Here is a 24,145-nt window from a genome sequence, read left to right as displayed (position 1 = left end):
GGTGGAGGAGGGAGACGCGCGCCCTTACTGCTGATGGACCCGGCGGCCCCGTGCGCCCTCCGCTGTCGGTTTAGGGGCGCGCTCCAATACATGACCTTAGTGTGGTACTTTCGATCACACTCCCCTATCCTGCAAAGAGCAACTTTTGCAGAGACGACAGAAGAACCGGGTGTCTCTCCTTCTGCCATCTCATATGGCACACCCGGCACCGTTTCTGCCTTCGCCCTTCTAAGGCCCTCCAGTATGTGTTCCCCTGGCTGCAGCCGACACGCAGGGTCCATCTAAACCCGAACGGAGAAGCTGGGTGGGATGGCGGGGCCGGCAGCAAGAGGGGCGTCGTCAGCAGGGGCGGCGGCAGCAGGGCGTCGTCAGCAGGGTGGCGGCAGCAGGGGCGGTCAGAGGGCGGCAGCAGGGGCGTCGTCAGCAGGGGCGGCGGCAGGTTCGGCGCAGGTCGAGCAAAGTTGGCCCTCCTATCTGCCCTTTCCTGTAGGGGCAGATCTGCAGCTCGGGGCAGGGGGTCAGTTATGGAAGGCCACTCATCGGGATCGAAGTTAATGAGGCATTCCCGGCTACCTCTAAGGAACTGTATGTGGGTCAACCTCGAGATTGTCACCGCAGGTACACAGTACAGTATGTAGGCATTTTGGAGGGCAACTGAAGGATGTATTTGAGGAGCTTCTGTGTCCACCTTCTGGTTCTCCTGGCGAAGGGATAGTACTGGATGAGCTGATCAAAGAGATCAACTCCTCCATGTGCCTGTTGTATGCCCAATGACAGTAGGCCGCTCGGTACGAAACTCCTCAAACACAACTCGGCCCTGTCGACGTGTCTTCTTCCGTTGTACGATCTCTTCTTGGATGGGTTCATGACTCGTCGTAATCATGGGGACGAGTCGGACACCCTTCATACAGATGACGAAGACAGCGCCCTTCCGCCGCCACTCTGTCTCTCCTCTTGTCAGGTGTTGCGGATGACTAGCGAACCTCTTGAGGACATTCGGGGCCCCACGCACCTACCGAAGGGTACCACTGACGTGAACACCTGCTTCATACAGTTCCTGGGCCAGGGATACCGAGTTATAATAAATTATCCATAAAACAGGTGATATCCCTGGTTACGGAAACGTCCCACAAGGTTGAAGAATACAGTGTCACGCAGCGTGGAGAAGACCCGGTATACACTGAAAAGTCCACAACGTATCCAGTGTTGGCCTCGGTAATGAGAAAGAATTTCACACCATATTTCTTTGGCTTTTCGGGGTTATACACTTTTTATACTAAGACGTCCTTTGTAAGGCATCATCCCTCATCCAAAGACAGGTTCTTTCCAGGAATCACGAGATTACTACACCGCTCACGGATATAATCCAACACTGTACGCACTAAATGAGGCGATCACTGTTATTCCGGGGTATGGCCCTTCGGTTGAAAGGCGTTGAAGTACCTGTCCATCGCCAGGAAATTATCACGGGACATAACGCCAGGCACATTCGGCATACATAAAAAATAATTTCTCCTCCAATATTGCCTGACGTCGACAGCAGGTGTCATACCAAAATAAATGTGGATCCCCAAAAAATGTGCCATGTCAATGAGGTTGCAACCCCGCCAGTAATACGACAAGGTCGTCTTCAGCTCATACGGCAGTACCGAGCGTAGTCCACCGTTCTCGTGTACCAGGTATTCAGCAATTCCCGCGTCAGGAAAAGCTGGATGACCCCAAAAACAGTCAGGGTAATGGTACGGTCATCCCAGGGGTTGCCCGTGAAGGGGTGCATGTTTAGGAGGGGTGGGGGGGTTCCTACCGTCCACCCCTCGGTCACTCTCCGACGACCGACCTTCACCTTGGCTGGCGCGACGAGCCGACCTTCGTAGGCATTTGGGAGGCCTCCAACCAAGGGACATAGACGAATATCTTTCGGAGCTTGATCGGGGAACATGTCGCAAGTCCTCATTTTGATGGCGGATGGTCATCGAGTGATGAGGACATCAGTCCCGATGAAAGTGAGGATGATATTTTGCCCCCAATGTCCGTTCGAGGCTCACACCCGAAAGTGAGCTCGAATTCAGTGGGTTCAGTGCATACGAGGGGGAATCTGAGGAGGAGGGGGAGGGTGGGGATACGGGCTTCAAGTTTTATCGCAGAGGACGATACAGAAAGTGGGGGTGATGGGCCAACAGGGGGTGGGGGGTAGTAGTGCATTGTGCCCGCACCGCCGTTAGCATCACCCTCACTTTCTGTATAGTCCTCTGCGATAAAAACTTGAGTCCCGTATCCCCACCCTCCCCCTCCTCCTCAGATTCCCCCTCGTATGCACTGAACCCTCTGAATTCGAGCTCACTTTCGGGATGTGAGCCTCGAACGGACATTGGGGGCAAATATTATCCTCACTTTCATCGGGACTGATGTCCTCATCACTCGATGACCATGCCGCCATCAAAATGAGGACTTGCGACATGTTCCCGATCAAGCTCCGAAAGATATTCGTCTATGTCCCTTGGTTGGAGGCCTCCCAAATGCCTACGGAATGGCCCCTAAGGACGCCCACATGCTTCCTAGGGGTAACCAAAGGCATACGATGTGTTCCCGCACAGAACGGCCTTGAGGCGCGGGGTCATGCTGGTTGCTTGGCCCCTCGCCAGCATCCAGGTCCAAAACTCGCCTTACACGATCCCTTCTGACGGGTAAAACGCGCCTTTCACAGTTCACACGTCGTTGAGACATATCTAGGAATGTCCTGTAGCAATACAAATGCTCAAAGTCTCGCACAAGTCCAGAAAAACACGCTTTTCACGAAAGATCGCTCTCGGATGGTGCGCTACTGATGCTGGCTGGAGCGAGAAGAAGGGATATCGCGCATGCGCAACTGGGTCACGCTTCAAAACAAAACAAGGCCTTGATCCGTTGAACTCCCAGCATTCCCCAAGGCGCGTGATTCAAAAGTTTTAGGCTGGTAGGCCTATAAGTATTTTTCCGCGAATTTTAAAAAAAACTATCGTATGTCGACGTAAAATACGTCCAGTCGGCACCCGACAGACAATTTATCTCGACGTAAAATACGTCCAGTCGGCGTTTAAGGGTTAAACGCCGACTGGACATATTTTATCTCTCGGGTGCCGACTGGACGTATTTTACGTCGACATACAAAAGTTTTTTTTTAAATTCGCGGAAAAATACTTTTAGGCCTACCAGCCGAAAACTCTTGGATCACGCGCCTTGGGGGATGCTGGGAGTTCACGGATCAAGCTGGTGTTTTGTTTACAATCGTTACGCAGGCACGCAAGCGCGAATTTCTTTCTTGCCGCACTAATAAGTATTTGTGACACATCTCAGAAATTCTTTCGTCACTTTGACATAATTTTTGTACCATTTTACATTAGCTATTACATGGAGTATTATATATGAAAATGTGTGCATTTTTATGTAGAATACAACCAAAAAATACTCATGATTGTAGCTTTTATCAGTTTTGAGATATTTTCATATAAATAACGATAAGTGCCAAAATTTCAACCTTCGGTCAACTTTGACTCTACCTAAATGGTCGAAAAACGTAGTTGTAAGCTAAAACTCTTATATTTTAGTAATATTCAATCATTTACCTTCATTTTGCAACTAATTGGAAGTCTCTAGCACAATATTTCGATTTATGGTGAATTTATGAAAAAACTTTTCCTCCTTACGTCCGCTGCGGTAACTCTTCCGAAAAAATCATACATCAATTGTGGTATGTTTGCACCATTTTAAAATTAGCTGTTACATAAAGTTTTATATATGGAAATGTGCGCAATTTCATGCACAATACAACTAAAAACAACCCCAACAACCTTCGGTCAACTTTGACTCTGCCGAAATGGTCGAAAAACGCAATTGTAAGCTAAAACGCTTATATTCTAGTAATATTCAATCATTTACCTTAATTTTTCAACAAATTGGAAGTCTCTAGCACAATATTTCGATTTATGGTGAATTTATGAAAAAAATAACATTTTCTTTAAGTCCGCGCGGTAACTTCCGAAAAAATCATACGTGCGATTGTGGTAATGTTTGCACCATTTTAAATTAGCCGTTACATTAAGTTTTATATATGAAAATGTGTGCAATTTTATGTAGAATACAACAAAAACTAATTGAAGGTTGTAGCTTTTCTCATTTTTGAAATATTTGCATATAAATCACGATTAATAGAAAAAAAACCACATTCGGTCAACTTTGACTACAGAAATGGTCTAAAAACGCAATTGTAAGCTAAAACTCTTACAGTCTAGTAATATTCAGTCATTTATCTTCATCTTGAAACAAATTGGAAGTCTCTAGCACAATATTTAGATTTATGGTGAATTTAAAAAAAAAAACTTTCCTTCCCTCTGCGCTCTGATTCTCCGCCACAAATCTCCGAAATGTGTACGTCCCATTCTCGGAATATTTGCTCCATTTCATATTAGGCATTTCATAGAGTTTTATATATGAAAATGTGCGCAATTTTATGTAGAATAAAACGAAAAATATATGAAGGTTGTAGCTTTAATTTCCAAAATAATTGCATATAAAAAAAATATATAAAAAAATTCAACATTCGGTCATCTTTAACTTGTCAGATATGGTCGAAAACTGCAATTGTAAGCTGATACTCTTACAGTATAGTAATATTCAATCATTTGTCTTCATTTTGAAAGAAATTGGAAATCTCTAGGACAATATTTAGATTTATGGTGAATTTTTGAAAATATTATTTGTTTACGTCAGCGCGTTACGAATTCATGCATTAATTTGTGATAATATTTTCTCTGTGTTGCTTTTATCGTTTTACAATGTGTTATATACCAAAATGATTGCAATTTTGTGTACATTACAACGAAAAAAAAGTAACTCGTTACCTTTAACCGTTTTGCGCATAGCGCGATTTGAATACAATTATATATGAAATTTTGTTTTCGCACTATCATATATTGCATTATTTATATATGATAATGATAATTTTTTTCATTTCTGATGGTTACATACTAAACTTCAGGCAATGACAAAAAAAGGAGCCAAAAATGAACTCTTAATCTTGAAAACTAAGCGCACCGTGATCTTTTGAAAAAAATATTTTGTTCATGAAACTTACCTGTCAGATATATATATAGCTGTATTCTCTGAAGTCCCACAGAATTTCTAAAAACTTATGACACACGTAGTGGGAGTAGGGTGGTTAGTACCCATTCCCGCCGCTGGGAGGCGGGTATCAGGAACCATTCCCATTTTCTATCAGATTTCTTCTGTCGCCGGTGTTGTAAACAACTGTTAACAGCACCTCCGCCTCAGGATTTTGGAAAACTGTTCTTGCTTAAGTATCCTCTTGACTTTTTGGTTTTTTGATATTGGATCGATAGCTAGGCATACATTGCTTTGGATTGTTAGAGATTTTGGCTTGGTTTTTTCCTTAAATAAGATGTCTGGGTCTAGTTCGGCTAGCGCCAGGGTGTGTATGAAGGATGAATGTAAGGTGAGGCTACCAAAGGCTTTGGTTGATCCTCACACAGTATGTAAAGGTTGTAGGGGACAAGTTTGTATGTATGATTTTCGCTGCACTGAATGCGAAAGTTTGACTGATGTGCAATGGAAGATGTATGAATCCTACGCTAATAAATTAGAGCTTGACCAGGATCAGGAGGTCTTCCTCCAGGAGTAAATCGGGTAGCAGACGGGTATTAATGTAGATCCCCTTCTAACCCTCCTGTAGAGTTTGTGACTCCTAACCCCGTAGTGTTGCCTTCGGGCCCTCAAAGTGGTGTCTGCGGAGGGTAATGCCCTTTCGCTTATTTTGGATTCTTTGAAAAACGCTCGAATCCAAAGTGCTTGCCTTGAAAATAGGCAGTGCTAAGTGCAGTGATAGTGCCCCTAGTGAAGTGGAGGGGGCGTCAGATCGGCCCTATAGCGCCTCTAGGCTGGGACCTCTGCCGGACTCCCAGGACTCAGGGAGAGGGCATGTCAAAGGCCGTAAAGGAGGGTTACGGGGATCCCACCGGGACCGATCGAAGTCCCTTCAGCAGCTCCTGTAGATGCTTCCCAGGCTGCTAAGGAGCGTGCTCGAGCACGCCTCCTTAAGGATTGTTTTTCGTCCTCCGACGCGTCCTCCCCGCGCAAATGGGGGTGGGAATCTTGTCCGGATTCACGGCCTCTGAAGAGGACCTTTCAGATCAGACGCTTCACGTCATGCTTTGTCTGATTGGTCGGTCTTCTCCGGAAAGCGTAGCTTTTCCGCCCCAGAAGAAGACTAGGAGTCATATGACGATGACGCCCTTCGAGCGCCCTAGTCGCTTCTAAGAGCCAGGGCTTTTCCTGTGAGAAGGAAGAAGGCGTCCCCTCGCCCCTCGCCTTCTCACAGGCACAGCTCTTCTCCTCGCAAGGAGACTTCTCAGACTGAAGTTATACTCGCTATGCAACGTCAACTGGATGCTTTGCTTAAGCAGAGGGAGACGGTTCCTCGTCGCAGGAAGGACGACAGACTGCCGGTCAAAAGGACCAGACAGTCTCCTCCGCCTTCTCCTCGTTCTTCCCCGTCTCCTGGTATTTCGCCCTCTAGACTTCGTTCTTCTCCCCAGTGTTCGTCTAGAGGTGGCGGTAGATGTCATTTGACTCTTGCTACCTTGGAGAAAGAGAGGTCTCATCGTGCTCCCCTCTCTTCTCGGTGAGAGGACGATCGGCATTCCGATCTCGACGCTTTTGCGGACGACGAAGTTGAGCCTGTTGGACGGACTTCAGTACGTGTGGATCCTCGTAGTAAGGAAAAAGCGTCTTCCTTTTCTGCTCCTCGTCGACCTGCTCGTGTCGACGATCAACGTGACGCTCGTCAGTTTGCAGTTCCGGTTTCTTCGCGGGACGTTCGTAAGGACGCTTCGCATGACGTTCGGAGGGACGCTTCGCTCGACGCTTGTTTGGACGCTTCGCTGGACGCTAAGATGGACGCTCCGCTGGACGCTTGTAGAGGAGTTCGTAAAAGCGCTTTGGACGCGAACGTGGAAGTTCGCTCTCACTCGGACGCTTTTCCCGAGTCTCTTGCTGACGCGAACGTCTACGTGCAACATCACGTTCACCTCAAGCTTTGGTTGACCCTGTGACTGTGAAGGATTCTGGTTTGGGTCCGCTCCCCATTTCTTCTCGACATCGCTCAGATATGAGACTCGGAGCGAAGGGTCTTTTGCCTCTTCCTTCGGGGTTTCACTCTGGTAAGGAAGAAGGGGAGTTAAGCTGCTCTTCGGAAGAGGTTGAAGGAGAACAACCTTCGACGTCTGCTTCTTCGGACTACCAAGTCTTAGCTCGGCTTCTCCGTGATTCGTTCGGGGATACCTTCCTTCCTTCTGCTCCGCCTTCTCCTCCCTCGCAGTTTTCTTCGTCGAAAGCAAGCAAAACACCTGGTTTTGTAAAGATGAAGACTTCGCTATCGACCAAGAGGGCTCTCCGTAAGGTTAATACCTGGATGGAATCTAGGAAGGCACAAGGAAGGACCACTTTCGCCCTGCCTCCGTCTAGGCTTAGCGGTAAGGCAGGGATGTGGTACTTCGGCGCAAGGAGATTTCGCCAGTGTTGTGGATGCCTCTAGGAGATCTCTCTTAGCTTCAGCGAAGGTTTCGTGGACGACTTCTGAACTGGATCATCTTTTGAAGGGCCTTTTCAGGTCCTTGGAAGTCTTCAACTTCTTAGACTGGTGTCTGGGAGTGTTAGACAACCAGTCTCGTAAGTCAGATTCGATTAGCCTCGGGGAGCTGTCCAGTGAATTGTCATGCATGGACAAGGCCGTCAGGGATGGCTCAGAGGAGTTAGCCTCTCATTTTTCAGCAGGCGTTTTAAAGAAGAGATCACTTTATTGCAATTTTGCAGCTAAGTCTGTCTCTCCCGCACAGAGGGCAGAGCTTTTGTATGCGCCTTTTTCGAGCCATCTATTCCCCCAGGCTATGGTGAAGGATCTGGCAGTAAGCCTTCAAGAGAAAGCCACTCAAGACCTTTTGGCTCAGTCGTCGCGACGTCCTACTGGCCCTTCCACGTCTTCAGGAGCCCAATCTAGTAGAAAGCAGAAGCCCTTTCGTGGAGGTACTTCAGCTAGATCTTCGCCCCGAGGAAGAAGTCTTCCTAGAGGTAGAGCCCCGGCTAAGTCTAGGGGCAAGAAGTGAGAGATCCTTCCTTCAGTCACCGGTAGGAGCCAGGCTGCAGTTGTTTGGAGAAGCCTGGAGAGAAAGAGAGGCGGACACCTGGTCTCTCAACATAATAAAGAAGGGACTTGTCCCCGTCGTATCCTCGAGAAAAGCAGAAGATACTTTTCGACCTGCTCGAGCAGATGTTCGGGGGGTGGCGGCCGGTCGTGGACGTAAGTCGTCTGAACCTCTTTATAGAGAAGCAGAGGTTCAAGATGGAGACACCTCAGTCAGTTCTGGGGGCCTTAAAACCTGGAGATTGGATGGTATCACTCGACCTTCAGGACGCCTACTTTCACGTCCTGATACATCCCCAATCTATGAAGTATCTTCGGTTCGTCCTGAAAGGAAAAGTTTTTCAGTTCTGGGCTCTTTGTTTCGGACTGAGTACGGCTTCATTTGTGTTCACCATCTTAATGAAGAATGTGGCGAGGGTGCTCCATATTACAAACATCAGGATCTCGCTCTATCTGGACAACTGTGATCATACGAGCCCTCTTCACAGACCCGGTGCCTGAAGGACCTGCAAACGACTCTGTCTTTAGCTGCGTCCCTGGGACTTCTGGTGAACTTCGAAAAGTCACATCTGACCCCAACACAGTCCATCGTGTATCTGGTGATTCAGATGGATTCAGTGGCTTTTTCGGGTGGCTTTTCTGTCCCAGGAACGTCAGCAACAAGGCATAGAAAAAGTGTCAGCCTTTCTAGGAAGGATTCATGCCTGCCGTGAGGGAAATGGATGAGTCTGCTGGGACCATTTCCTCCCGCTGGAGAAGTTTTTTTTCCCTGGGGAGGCTACACCTCCGACCTCTAGTTCTTCCTGTCGGACAGCTGGACAGGCAAGGACAACCTCGAAATGATATTAAACATCTCAGAAGAGGTAAAGAGCCATCTAAGATGGTGGCTCGATCCGTTGAAGCTGTCGGAGGGCATGTCCCTCAAGCTTCAAAACCCCGACCTAGTGTTGTTTTCCGACGCGTCATCCACGGGGTGGGGAGCAACACTAGGGGGGGAGGAAGTGTCAGGCACCTGGAGAGGGGAACAGGTAGCCTGGCATATCAACTTCAAAGAGCTGGCAGCTGTTCAGTTAGCGCTCCAGTTCTTTCAAGACAAAGTCTCCCGTTGCGTAGTCCAAGTCAACTCGGACAACACCACAGCCCTGGCATACTTGAAGAAGCAAGGAGGAACGCACTCTCGATCCCTGTTCGCTCTAGCGGAAAGAAGAAAGAGATTCTGCTTGGGCGAAGGCGGCGAGAGAGATCACGATCTTGACAAGGTTCATTGCCGGAGTTCGAGAACGTCCGTGCGGATCTCCTCAGTTGACAAGGACAGTTGCTGCTGACAGAGTGGACCCTCAATCAGGACGTATGCCAGGAGCTGTGGGGTCTTTGGGGATGTCCTTTGGTGGACATTTTCGCGACTTCAAGAACAGCGAGACTTCCTCTTTACTGCTCCCCAGTTCTCGATCCGGGAGCAGTAGCAGTAGACGCCCTTTTTTGGGATTGGACAGGTCTAGATCTCTACGCATTTCCCCCCTTCAAGATCATGGTGGAAGTGATGAGAAAGTTTGCAGCTTCGGAAGGGACGAGGTTAACGTTGATCGCCCCCTTTTGGTTCACAGAGGTGATGTCATTCCTGGTAGATTTTTCCGAGATCTCTTCCTTTAAAAGGGAGAATCTACTCAAACAGCCCCACTTCGAGAGGTACCACAAAAACCTCTCCACTCTGAGTCCGACTGCGTTCAGACTATCCAGAAGCTGGCCAGAGCGAGAGGTTTTTCGAAACCTGTGGCTAAAGCTATCGCCACCGCGAGGAGAACATCATCTATCGCGGTTTACCAATCGAAGTGGGCAGCTTTTAGGAGCTGGTGTAAGAAGAAAGGAGTTTCCTCTACCACGACCTCTGTGAGCCAGATCGCCGACTTCCTACTTTATCTCAGACGAGATTTGAAGCTTGCAGTGTCGACCATTAAGGGCTACAGAAGTGTTTTATCGGTAGTTTTTCGTCATAGAGGTCTAGACCTAGCCAATAACAAAGATCTCCATGATCTATTGAGATCTTTTGAGACCACCAAGGTGCCTCTTCCTAAGTTGCCTTCTTGGAACTTAGACGTGGTCCTAAAGATTTTAATGTCAAGTCGCTTTGAATCTCTTCACTCTGCGTCTTTGCGAGACTTGACGAAGAAGACTGTATTCCTAACTGCTCTGGCGACGGCAAAGAGAGTTAGCGAGATACAAGCTATTAGTAAGCACGTCGGCTTCAAAGGGCATAATGCGGTCTGCTCTTTGGGAATGACGTTTCTGGCTAAGAATGAGAACCCCTCCAACCCTTGGCCTAAGACGTTCGAGATCAAGGGTATGGCGGAGATTATTGGTCAAGAGCCAGAAAGAGTCCGTGTGCCTGTAAGGGCTCTAAGAGAATACCTTCGAAGAACAAGGAATTGTAGAGGTTCTGCGGAGAACTTATGGTGTTCGGTCATGAGACCCGATATGCCCATGTCCAAGAATGCACTGGCATTCTTTTTAAGGAACACCATAAAGAAGGCGCACTCTTCTTGCAAGGACAGTGATTTTGGACTGTTGAGAGTAAACGCGCACGAAGTGAGGGCTATTTCGACCTCGATAGCCTTCCAGAAAAATATGGCCCTCAAAAAGACATTTTGAGTGCCACGTTTTGGAGGAGTAACTCGGTGTTCGCCTTGCACTACCTACGGGAGGTGAGAACTACATACGAAAGCTGTTACTCTCTTGGGCCATACGTCGCCGCAGACACTATTTTGGGGGCAGGAGGTAGCACTCATCCTTTCCCATAGAAAAGGGTAGGTGAGTTTTTTAATCTTTGTAATGTTTATGGTTGTAGGGTCGGCCGCCGAATGCGGACTTCCCTTCTATTAGCCTTTTTATGTGGGATTATTTTGGTAGGCTAACTTAGGTGGTGGTTTTGCCTCGTTGCCCTCGGAAGTATGGTCATGGTCTAGTCACATTGTGGTCACGTCCCCGTTGACAGATCATTTAGAGCGCACCATCTACACAGGTCACTACCTTGTTGGTAACTTAGTGAAGCAGATGCAGGCTTGGGTGACAGTAATCACGAAGTCAGCTATGCTAACAGGTAAGGAACCAAGATGTCAATCATCTACATGTATATGTTTCCTAAAATCCTTTTCTGTCTCTCCCACCGCCAAAGGTGGGATTCAGCTATATAATATATATCTGACAGGTAAGTTTCATGAACAAAATGATATTGTTAAGATACAGTAAAGTTTGTTCATACTTACCTGGCAGATATATATATTTAAAGTACCCACCCACCTCCCCTCAGTAGACAGTGGAGATAGAAATCTGATGGAAAATGGGAATGGTTCCTGATACCCGCCTCCCAGCCGCCGGGAAATGGGTTCACGAAACCAACCCATACTCCCCACTACGTGTGTCGTAAGTTTTTTAGAAATTCTGTCGGACTTCAGAGAATACAGCTATATATATACAGGCAGTCCCCGGGTTACGACGGGGGTTCCGTCCTTGAGACGCGTCGTAAGCCGAAAATCGTCGTAAGCCGGAACGACGCTTGGAAATATGTCTTAAACTAATAAAAAAGTTATAAAAAACTTACTTGTAATCCTTTGGTTACACTACATTGTTGTTTCCTGTAGTATTATGTACAACCTGGAGTTATTTTTTCATAAAAGAATGATGGTTCTTGAGTTAAAACTATTGTAATCCTCTGGTGACACTACAAATTCTTGAAGTTTGATGTACAACCTGGAGTGATTTTGCAAAATCTTGAGGGCTACAAGAACAGCTGATTACTATTTACGTATCATATAGCTAATTAAAGTAAATGTATCTTTAAATAGGCTTATATATTAGTATCAACAAAACATTTCCTGCCATGAGTCAGAGGCCGTTTAATGAAAGGAACACTTCTCTGTCCTATCTGTTCAGAAAATAAACGTTACGTCAATCCCCCGAGACCATTGTTGCCAAAGCGTCTCTATCTCTCTCTCCTCTCTCTCTCTCTCTCTCTCTCTCTCTCTCTATCTCTCTCTCTCTCTCTCTCTCTCTCTGATCAAATTACATTGGAAACTTGACATACGATTGCCCTAATATACGAATGTTTTGAGATACAACAGAAAATTTGCGAAAATACAAGCTTTGATATACAACGAAAATATTTGAGATACGATTTTGCGATGAGTGTGTTGTATAGGCGACCGATAAATGGCGTTCAGTCTGTTTGTTTGTTGGTGCTGCATGTTAACACGTCGTTGTTTAGTTCGTTGTATTTGCGCCTATTTTTCGTGTTATTTTGTCTATTTTATTATTAAACCATGGCTCTCAAAGCTAAAGACAAAGCAGGTGATAAGAAAAAACCCAAGAAAATGATTTCGATGGAAGCAAAACATGAAATTATAGCAAAGCATGAACGTGGCGTTCGTATCGTCGATTTGGCAAACGAGTATGGTCGAAATCCTTCTACAATATCCACGATCATCAAGCAGAAGGAAGCTATAAAAAACCCCCGAGACCATTGTTGCCAAAGCGTCTCTCTCTCTCTCTCTCTCTCTCTCTCTCTCTCTCTCTCTCTCTCTCTCTCTCTCCTCTCTCTCTCTCTCTGATCAAATTACGTACTGGATAATGTCTCTCTTTTGGATACTTCGATTTTGCCAAATATTGAGGGCTACAAGAACAGTTGATTACTATTAACGTATCATATAGACTAATTAAAGTAAACGTATCTTTAAATAGGCTTATATTATTAGTATCAACAAAACATTTACTGGCATGAGTCAGAGGCCGTTTAACGAAAACGAACACTTCTCTGTCCTTAAACGCGGAGCGTAGGAAGAGCCTCTTCGCTCTCTCTTCTCTCTCTTATCTCTCTCTCTCTCTATCTCTCTCTCTCTCTCTCTCTCTCTCTCACTCTCTCTGATCAAATTACTGGATAATGTCTCTCTTTGGATACTTGGAATTTGCGTTGTAATCTAACCAGAAACTTCGTTTTGTTATTATTACTGGAAACAAGCAATGATTTTTTCATTATTTGCGCTTTTGGACTGTTATATGTAAACTAGTATGTATTCATTCGCTCGGAAACTAGTTCCGCATATGAGGCGTCTCTAAAAAACATAGAAAAATACAACATAAAAAGTGTCGAAAATCATCATAATCTCAAAATTTTTGTTGTAATCTAAACCAGAAACTTATTTTTTATTATATACTGTGCTAAACTATAAAGGATTTTTATCATAGTATGCGCTTTTTAAAGCGTCGTTAACTCGGAGTCGTCGGAAGCGTCAGCGTCGTTAACCTCGGAACCAAAAAGCGTCCGTTAACCCAGGACGGATTTTTCCATTGAATATTTAAGAAAAAGCGTCGTAACCTTGGAACGTCGTAAGCCGGAACCGTCGTAACCCGGGGACCGCCTGTATCTGCCAGGTAAGTATGAACAAACTTTATTGTATCTTAACAATATCATTTTTTCCGCTTCCGCGCTCACTCTGAGACCGCCTCGGCACACGGAAGACGATTTTTAATATACCCCTTCGGCGTTTAAGGGTTAATATACTGTGCTAAACTATAAAGGATTTTTATCATAGTACAGTGGGGCCTCGCTTAGTCGCGGATCAGCAATCACGGATTCAGTTAATCACGGGTTTTTCCTCTGACCATTTCTCAATCTATATCACTGGTATGAATCGCAGCATCGAGGGCTTGTCCGTTGTAGGCTAAGCCTTGTCCGGTTCCGGTAAACAGCATATGCATGAACAGATTCACATTATGATAATAACTGACAATAAAGGTAATAAAACCATTCTCACCTTATATATTATTGGCATATCTTCATAATATTATAGCCTATTCATGGAATAATTCCACATCATTGACATCAACTTGTAGTTGGACGGCCAGCAGAAATGTAAACATTGAGTTACACTTAACAGCATCTTTGCCATTCTTAACCTTTTAGAAATGTTATTAGTAGTAGTGTAATTATAGTAGTAATAACATTTAGGAAAACATTACTTTCAATTCAACAATTTCATTATTTTTGTTTTGGTATAACGTAATCAAAACTTCTCTGAACACTGCAGTCTTACCAACGATAATTGTCATAGATTATCGTATTGTTGTTTGCGATCGGCGACGAAGCGTAAATGTAATAAAACCATTTTTACCTCAAGTATTATTGTCATATATTCATAATAAACTGCATATCTTATATATTATTGGCATATCTTCATAATAAAAAGCCTCTTCAAGGAATAATTCCTTGGGGAATGCATTTTTCAAAAGATAAAAATACACTTTACATATTTACAGCATGCAATGATTACTTTATTTTGATGTGATTACATTAATTTTACAGTATGGTACTCTTAAGCAGTACAGTAACTTTTTTTTTATCATAAATGTATATTCATTCACGAAAAAAATACGAATGACAACCGTGACGTCCCCAAACCTAGTCTCGTTGGTACATACTTTTTTTTCACAATGTGAGTGGTTACGCCGTTCTACAAACTACTGATGTTTTTTTACGTAAGTATCCTCTAACTTATGTCATAAATCACTTTACTTACTTTTTTTGTGGAGCCCAAATCCTACGTATATCCCCGGAAAATTAACGAAATCTCGAATATTATCATAGAGCAAGATTCACTAATTACTGTGTTTTCTTCTTCTTTTCATGACTAAATGCATTTTTAGGATACACTCATTTACAAATTTTCAAATACTATGAATGTAAATAGCAAATCTCTCTCTCCTCTCTCTCTCTCTCTCTCTCTCTCTCTCTCTCATCACTTACAGAAAAAAACTATAATACTGATCTATTGTTCTGTGATTTACGAAACTGCTTCAATACAACTTTTATAGTTGACTAAATGATTTTCACATTATAACTATACAAAAGAATATCTTATCACTATCCATGTTTCATTTCTTATCACCATAAAAATATTTAAAATACAAATTTCATAGTGTTATTCTCCGGCTAAGCTACTAACAGTATTCTCGTCCCAAGCTGCTCTCTCAAGCTATTCAACAGTTACTCTCATCCCAAGCTGTTTCTCTCTCTCTCTCTCTCTCTCTCTCTCTCTCTCTCTCTCTCTCTCTCTCTCTCTGGCCCCCTGGCCAAAACGATCTTTCATAACTTAGGATGATCGGAATGCTGGGGGGAGAGTAAAATGGCCTTTGCTGATGTATAGTCCTGTTCAAGTGCAGGATTGTCATCAGTTTATCATTTTCATTTCATTTCTCATTTTTCCATCTAGCCATACTTTCATTTCAGCGCTGAATGATCTTATAGGTCCCAGTGCTTGGGCTATGCCCTAAATTCCATAATCCATCCATCCATCCATCTCTCTCTCTCTCTCTCTCTCTCTCATCTCTCTCTCTCTCTCTCTCAATGAAATATGAATTACTGTATCATAATATCATAAACTATTATGTACAAAGTTAAAAATAATAATTCCATTAATAAATTAGTTTCTTTTAGCAACTAAATTGTTTTCCAAAATAATTTTTTCGGTAATAAACGTGCATCAGCTGATTCTAAACGTAAACAAAAGACAAAAATAGATTTTTATTGCTGTATTTTGCTGTTTATACATTAATATTATAGTTGGGTGCTGTAATCATTACAGTAAATCATGTTTTTTTTATCATAAATATGTTCATTCACGAAATAGATATACTATGTACTTTTAGTTTGGTGCAGCAGCCAAATCATGAAAATAGAAAGGAATTGTTAGGTAATTATACTTTTGTTTGCTGATCTGATGAAGGGGAAATTGAAGATAGGAAAGAATAACTTTGAAACTTTCTTGAATTTAGTTTAATGTGATAGTTGAAGACATATTTGGTGCTTGAACTAAAGTAGGCAGTTATAAACATTGAAATAGTGGTCTTGGGTGGGTTAATTATTAAAGTAGGCAGTTTAAAGCAATTTTTAGGGGGGGGGTACCAGGATAACACGGGTATTTACTTATCACGGGGGGTTCTGGGCCCTATCCCCCGTGATTAACGAGGCCCTACTGTATGCGTTTTTTAAAAGTGTCGTTAACTCAGAGCGTCAGAAGCGTCAGCGTCGGAAGCGTCAGCGTCGTAACCTCGGAACAAACATCGTAACCCAGGGCGGATTTTCTAATGAATATTTAAGAAAAAGCGTCGTAACCTCGGAACGTCGTAACCCGAAACCATCGTAACCTGGGGACTGCCTTATATATATAGATAGTATATATATATAATATATATAACTCTATATATCTATATATATATTATATATATATATATATCTGATATATATACATACATACATATCATACATACCATCATACAATACATACATACATACATACATACATACATCCATCATAGTGGACCCCCCCGTATTCGCGTTCTCCAGATTCGCGGACTCACACATTCGCGGATTTCTCTGGTGAACGTTTCCCTGCATTATTCGCGGAAAATTCGTGCATTCGCGGTATTTTTCTATGATAAATATCCACAAATTCCTGGTTTTTTTGATGAATTTCATCATAAAATGCACTTTTTGTGATAAAATAAAACTATTAAAAAACCAAGTATGAAAATTTTTAGGGTGGGTTTTTCTTGAGTTTTAACTAACAAAATAGGCTGTTTTTTAGCATTTTCATAGGGAGTTCCAAACATTCGCGGATTCTAACTATTCCAGGGGGGGTCTGGTATGCATCCACCGCGAATACGGGGGGACCTATATATATATATATATATATATATATATATATATATATATATATATATATATATATATATATATATATATATATATATATATATATATATATATATTTTATATATATATATATATATATATATATATATATATATATATATATATATAAAGATGGAGATAATCAAGAAGTGTTAATGTTTTCTGCCATTTTTTAATGTTTCGTAAAGTTAAGTGTTCATGTTTTCTGCCGTTTGTCCTCCCCCTCTGTCGCCACTTTTTGACATCACCTCACTCGAAAGGTAAGGTTCCATATTTTACTACATACTTACATACATGTAAACACAGTATTTCTTGTAACCTGTACACTAATACACTTTATTTACAGGTACAGTAATGGTTAGGTTAGGTATTGAATGGTTTAAATAGTTGTATTTCATTGTTTATTGGTCAATTTAGCTTTATTATAAAATTTAGTGTTGTGTTTTTGTAGGGCTTGGGACACGTATTAAGCAATTTACATGTAAAATGTAGTTCTAGACACGAAAAAATCATGTTACGAAAACCACGTTCGTAACAGATTAATTTTGTGGACCTGAGGCACTACTATATATATATATATATATTATATATATATATATATATATATATATGCACACGCACGCACACACACGCACACACACACACACACACACACACACACACATATATATATATATATATATATATATATATATATATATATATAGAGAGAGAGAGAGAGAGAGAGAGAGAGAGAGAGAGAGAGAGAGAGAGAGAGAGGAGAGAGAGATATGGATATATATAATATATAAATATACATATACATAGATATGTATATGTACACATACATATATACATATATATATTTTATATACATATACATATATATGTATACCTATTTGTGACAGGGTCCTCTTTTGGAGTGCTCTATGGGCTCCCAAAAATAAATAAAACTGGTATCCCTTCTAGACCAATTATGGCAGCATACAACTGCCCTTCATATAATATATCGAAATTTTTGGTAAAAATATTAACCAAGTTATGTAACTCACAATATACTATTAAAATGGTTACGAATTCCAATGTGACATTATTTCACAAGATGTTGGTTTGGTGATGAGCAGCCTTGATGTAGAGTCCGTAATAACAAATGTAACAGTGTCAGAAACTATTGATATAGTTTTGGATAGGTTTTTCAGGATGATGTTCACTGCGGTTTTAGTAAGATTAATTTTAAAACTTACTGGAACTTGCAGTGCGAGACTGTACCTTTATTTTTGATGGTAAACTCCTTCTGCAGGCAGAAGGTGTAGCCATGGGTTCTCCTTTGGGCCCCATTTTTGCAGATATTTTTATGGGATATCTGGAAAGATGTTTCTTAAAAGATTGCCCTTCCAGTTTTCAACCGGCTTACTATGAGATATATGTTGATGACACTTTTACCCTTTTCAGTCACCAAAGCTTTTTTTGGTTTATGTAAATAATATTCATCCCAATATTCATTTTACACTGGAAGAAGAGCAAAACAACACCTTAGGTTTTTTGCATGTTAAAGACACTCGTATTGACCATCAATTTAATGCAACTGTTTTTCGAAAAAGTACTTTCACAGGACCGGGCAGCAACATCTTTAGTTCTTGTTTCTTTCGATTTAGGACCAATGCAATAACCACACTTATTTTCAGAGCCCTAAAATATACATCAGATTAGATTGCCTTCCATCATGAGATAGAGTTTTTAGTAGAGTATTTTTCAAAAAACTTTTTTCCTAAAGGACTTGTACACATAATTGTCAACAACCCTCTTACCAAATCAAAGATGAAACCAGTGTTAAATTTTAATATTCCAAAACTTGCCATGTTCACTACTACGATACCATTTTTTCACTCTGACAGATTAGGACAAAGGATGGTAAAAATCATTGAGAGCGAATTTGGCTTCCTCAAGCTCAATCTTATTCCTATGAATTCGAAAAAGATCTGTGGCTTTTTTATTTTAAGGATAAACTGCAGGACTTCATGAGGTCTAATGTTGCATACAAATATGAATGCCCAAGATGTCTTGGAAGTTACGTTGGTTCCTCATGAAGGTTACTGCAGGTTCGCTATTACAGCCGCTTGGGATTAAGCTGTAGGGCAGGATCTAGAAATTCAAACCCTGAATTTCCAAATATCAGAATACATGCATCAAAATGCGAAATTCCCATCGAAAAGACTCAATTTTCCATTATTGGCACTACCAGCCAAACAAACTACATATGTAATTGACTACTCTTGAGTCATTATATATAAAGCACCTATCTCCCATTTTGAACACAAGTACCTCTGCTGTGCCTCTCTCTCTCTGGAGTTTCTTTGGGTGTGTAAGGCCATTTCGCTATCATTCCTTCTTTTCTCTGCACTCGAATAGATTATTTTCAATTTTGATTTTGAAAATTTTCCATATATAAATTTTTCCATCTGTTCCCCCCTTTTTTACTTTGAATTTTTTACATAGTTTTAATTTTTATGTGCAATTTTTAAATTTTTTGTGTAATTTAATGAATGTGATGTATTTTGCTTATATTATTATTATTTGCAGACTGAGGGTATGCTGACGTCAGCATGAAATGTCTCTTATTGTAATAAACTATGACCCTTTTCCTTCCGGTTTATGTTGGGGCTTCCTTTACTTCTGTTATCTTGAAGATTTCCTGACATGTGTATATATATATATATATATATATATATATATATATATATATATATATATATATATATATATGTTTATATATATATATATATATATATTTATATTTATATTATTTAGATTTAAATTAACATTGATATACAGGCAGTCCCTGGGTTACGACGGGTTCCGTTCTTGAGACGCGTTGTAAGCCGAAAATCGTTGTACAAGAATCTACCTTGAGTGAATCTACTCTTGGAAACATACAAACATTTTGTACTATAAAAAGATTAAACAAAGAAACAAAAAATGGAAATAGGTAAGGGTAACAGAACCCCGACAGGTAAATATCCATCAATAACTACTACTTTGCAAGAAGAATGTAAAATAGCAAAGCACTCTTCCTCCTCCTATTCAACCAGTAAGAGAGTTCAGGGGTGGCTAACTCCAACCAGTTCCGAGACTCACTCAGATTCCTCCCTCTAAGAAGTAAGTCTTTCTCATGTAAAGGACCAATGATTTGTATATTGTGTAACCTATGACTCATGCACAATTTTGCATTTGTTCCAGTGCACTTTGTCACATAATACCCAACACAAATAGTAAAGAATTATTTTTATCAAAAGAAAGGCCATTTATCTTAGTTTTATGTCGTATACAAAATTGCCCTATCTCTGTTTAGCACTCTTGGTGGATTAAAAATGAAATGATAGCAAACAATTTTTCCAATACAGGCAATCCCTGGCTACACTGTTCCAGTCTTGCGACACTATTAAAATATATTCATAAAAAAATCTGGCTCTGACATAACACCAAAAACCTAAGTTTACAGTGACTCCAACATAAACCCAAAAATCTGACTTTATGCCAACCCAACTAACTGCTGTTCCGACATAAACCTGAAAACCCAACATTAGGCTGCCAGTTACTTATTGTTCTGACTTATACCAAATTTCGACCTACAAGAAGCTACAGGAATTGATCTCCGTCATATCTTGGGGACTGCCTGTACAGCTAACTTCAACCCGTGATATGGATGCATTATTTTGTCTTTAGGAACTTATTTAACATCATGATAAATTGAAACTCATTAGTTTTACAGTGACATCAAATTCATTAATAAAGCATGAAGTATAAGGTTACTACATGGAGGGGTAAAAAAAATTACCGCTATGCAAATTCGTACAGGATTTTGGGCTCAATGTATGTGCCACAGACCAAACCTGATGAGTTAATATCATAGCCCTTGAAAGTGTTATTTGCTGATATATGACAGTCATTTTTTGTCTCACAGGTATGAGAATCAAGTGAAGAAACTTAAAGAAAAGTTAGGAGGAGGAGGAGGAGGGGGCAGAGGAGGAGGAGACTCAACTGATATGCAAGATGTCAAGAAGGCACTTCTAGAGCTGGAAAAGAAAGGCGAGGAAATTCTTAAAAAGCAGAAGGAATTAGAAAAAAAGGAAAAGGTTGGTTATTACTTATAGACATCTTTTTTTATTTTTACAAAAATACAAACCTTCATTATTTTTTACATTAGGGATAAGCTTGTGATTTTTTTTTTGTTACACAATTATAAACCTTCATTATTTATATTAGGAATAAGCATGGGAACACAAGCTGGAACAGCTGTTAATAACTTACTGACAAGGTTGTTAACAATTCTTGGGTAGGGGGAAGCCCTGCCCACCTGTCTGTTTACATTCCATTTTGCTTTTGGCTGCTGTTGGATGCAGTTGTATTTGGGTCTCCGCACCTACCTTTGCTGTTAATTACCTCATGCTCTGTGGTTTTGTTTTGGGTAGTTTCGTTGTTCTTTTCTTGTTCGTATTCTCAGTGTGATTGGTTTGATGTGTTTGATTCAAGAATGGATCTAACCCATAAATCAAATAAGCCATCCTCTTCCTTTACATTGAGGAGGCCTAATGCTATCAGGCACTGTCTTGTAATTAACAGACTGTAAGTGATTGCTTTCCAGTATTGATATTGACCTGCATACATTGTGAATGTATTGCAGCAGAAAACATTTCTGCACTAGAGAGGATCCATGTTTTGAGTTCTGGGTGTGGCAATCAGAACAGTGGATAAAGTTAAGGGCCAAGAAGAAAGCTTGGTAGACCTCATTTTCATTGAAGGGGAATACTCTGTCATTGATATCGAAGGTGGTCTTTGGCAACTTCCTACTGCTGTCATTGACATCGAAGGTGGTCTTTGGCTACTTCCTACTGCCCACCAAACTTTCACGCACTGTTTCAATGCCTAAGGGAGTTGTCTCCCCTCCTCTTCGTTATCTCACACCAATTGTTCAGTGGGGAATGGGGAGCCAGCAAAAGGGAGAGGACATTCACTTTGTTTTGGCAAGCCTGAAGAAGACGACCAAGATATGAAAGAGGAAACTTTTGTCGTCATCATCTGCTTTGTCTTCATCTTCATCAGGTTCTTCCACTTCCTCGCCTTTGGCTTTTGCTAGTAAGCAGAAAAGGAAGGAGGCTTTTTCATCTACCAACAAGAATCCTTACAAGACTTCCAGCAGTCAGTTTCCTGTAGTGAGAATTGACATGAGGTGAGGAAGGAGGCTGTAGGTGCTTTCTCAACCCCCTTCTGTTTGGAAACACAAACAGTCCAGGTGTCTGAAATTTGTTTCCATCCAGTATGGTGGTACACTTACACGAGGTGAGTAGATGAGTAGGGTCCGTCTTGCTTTCCTTTTCACTAGAGGTTTTAGCCTCTTGGAAGACTATGGCGTGTTCATGGACTGCCCTCGCCCATATTTGCACAAGTGGGACCGCCCTCCCACCACTGCAGGTTGGGTGACACCCACGGCCTCAAGGTTGGGCAAGGATGCTAGGGACAATTCACCTGTTCCCTCCACCTCTTGAGGTTTCTCCGAGAGTAGGGGGTCAGATAGACCCATGAACCATAACCTTGTTTGGTCTCATGGACAGTGATGGACTACACGCTCCCTACCTCATTGACAAAGACGTGAACTTGGCACAGTTGTATGCCTTAGTATTTTGCTACTTGTCCAAATGTCTATCTCCCCATCAGAACCAATACCTGATACACTTGCTCTGAAACTTCATTAAAAAACAACAACTTATAGATCCAGAAGAAAAAATCAGTTAGCTATCTGGACAGTAGTAGTAGAAAAGTTGATAGTCAGTATTTTTAGTTTTTTTCCAGGAATTATTATTGAATGTATATTGATATAGACAAAATGAAGGAAAGTGACAATGCAAAATATAAACAGAATTAAAGTGAAAAGTTAGTTATTTGACGGAATACTGCTATTTACCTGTAGTCTAGCAATCTATTTTACTTATGGCTGTTGCTACCAAACTCAGGTACTGTTTCATATTGCAGCCTCCACCAGGGCAGCATAATAGTTTTACCTCTTAAGGTATGTTGATGCTCCCATTTCCCATTTTTGTTGTGTTTTATTTTCTGCACAGAAAGTCTCCTACTTCATGTCTAGTTTGCTATCTATATAACCCGTTGTAACACCATTTACATTTAGATTACACACTATGCTTCCTTTCTATTATATGATTTGTTTACTTACTTACATTTTCATTTGTCCGCTCCTCATTTTGATTTTCTTCCTTTCTCATCATTATCAGCTAGGTTTGCATAGAATTATTCTACTGCTCTGTAATTTAAACATATCCATAACTTCTCTTGACCCTGTTAATGGTAAGTCATCTGCATATAGCAGTTCCTGGAGCCTCCTGTTTTTGCATTTTTTGCTGCCTTTGACATCACTATGATAAATAGTAAAGAACTTTGGCTGATTGTTGATGGACAGAAAATAACCCTGAATTCTTCAGATAAACCAGACTTATCCAGTTCCCCCTGGATTAGTAATGTCCATTATTTTATGTTTTTCAATACTTTGTCATTGTTGATTTCTGTGGCGTAAAGTTATCAGTCTCAGTTGTTCATGTTAATTATTTTTACTTGGGCTTTTCTGGGCTCAGCCTGTGTCGCTTCGTGAAATATCCTTTTAGTTCATATTTCTAAGGTAAAAATGCTAACATTACCAGAGAAAAAACCAAAATGGAATGTCAGAATATTCTGACTCGCTCACCCTAAATAAAAAGAGGGTGTCGGTATGGTTTTTGGGGCGAGTGAAACCACTACCACGGGCTTCTTGTCGTTTAGATCTCTCCTTCACAAAATCCTCCTGCTAGAGAGAGCTGATGCACAGCCCGCACCAGCGACTACCACTACCCGCGCTCCCACGCAAACACGAGCGCCTCTAGCGGCCATCCTATCTGTTAGCAGAATCCCACACACGTGTTTTTTCTCGCTTTGCTTTTTCGATCGCTTTCTTTGGATTTACTCTCGTAATGGAGCTCCAAGCTATTGCTGCAGCTAAGTTAAGTACTTCCTAAGCGTTTCACGTAATTTTAGCCAGCTAGGGCCCGTTTTACCGATTTTATTTAGGTTTATAACCGTGCCTCCTGTGTCATGGCTACAGGCTCGCCCCATCCGGCTCGCCTCATGTTATTTTTATTCAGCTCCTTCGGTCTCCCATACCGTTGTAGTTACCTCTATGCAGTGTTTATAAA

General features: G+C 41.6%; 1 protein-coding gene across 1 annotated transcript in view; it reads left to right on the top strand.

The window, feature by feature from the left end:
* LOC135216678 (hsp90 co-chaperone Cdc37-like) overlaps positions 1-24,145 on the top strand; it is a 377,671-nt gene that overhangs the window by 93,052 nt on the left and 260,474 nt on the right. Inside the window, exon 3 of the mRNA XM_064252075.1 lies at positions 20,872-21,043. Within this exon, the coding sequence (XP_064108145.1) occupies positions 20,872-21,043 (172 nt within the window). The remainder of the gene's footprint in view (positions 1-20,871; positions 21,044-24,145) is intronic.

The sequence above is a fragment of the Macrobrachium nipponense genome, chromosome 6 (assembly GCF_015104395.2).
Source record: "Macrobrachium nipponense isolate FS-2020 chromosome 6, ASM1510439v2, whole genome shotgun sequence".
Taxonomy (NCBI): domain Eukaryota; kingdom Metazoa; phylum Arthropoda; class Malacostraca; order Decapoda; family Palaemonidae; genus Macrobrachium; species Macrobrachium nipponense.
This window is presented reverse-complemented; position numbering and strand designations above follow the sequence as displayed.